We start from the raw sequence: 325 nt of genomic DNA, 5'->3' as shown, positions 1-325 counted from the left end.
GCGCTGGGGGCGCGGGGGCAGGAGCCACAGAGCACGCCGGGGTGCGTGTGCGCGCGAGGGTGTGCGAGTGTGTGTGTGCGCGCGTGTGTGTTAGGGGGAGGGGAGGAGCGCTCCAGCCCTTCTTACCTCTCGAAGAGGAGCCGCACCATGAAGATGCAGAAGGCCAGGGGGAAGGCGAGATAGAGGTCCTCAGCCTGCGGGAAGTTGGCTTCCTCCGTGTTCTTCAAGTCCGCCCAGGTGACATTGTGCGGAAGCCAAAACCTCTCGTTCCAGAACCAGGCTAAGATCCCTGCCATCTTGCTTTGTCCGCTCCTGTCCCGGCTCC

At 64.0% G+C, this 325-nt stretch overlaps 1 protein-coding gene across 1 annotated transcript in view; it reads right to left on the bottom strand.

The window, feature by feature from the left end:
* CERS6 (ceramide synthase 6) overlaps nt 1–319 on the bottom strand; it is a 262,024-nt gene extending 261,705 nt beyond the window's left edge. The window contains exon 1 of the mRNA XM_015565753.1: nt 124–319. Within this exon, the coding sequence (XP_015421239.1) occupies nt 124–296 (173 nt within the window). The 5' untranslated portion in view covers nt 297–319. The remainder of the gene's footprint in view (nt 1–123) is intronic.
* Between the last annotated feature and the right edge of the window lie 6 nt (nt 320–325).

The sequence above is a fragment of the Myotis davidii genome, unplaced genomic scaffold (genome assembly GCF_000327345.1).
Source record: "Myotis davidii unplaced genomic scaffold, ASM32734v1 scaffold59, whole genome shotgun sequence".
NCBI lineage: Eukaryota > Metazoa > Chordata > Mammalia > Chiroptera > Vespertilionidae > Myotis > Myotis davidii.
The sequence above is the reverse complement of the archived record's forward strand: the minus strand, read 5'-3'. Positions and strand labels throughout refer to the sequence as shown.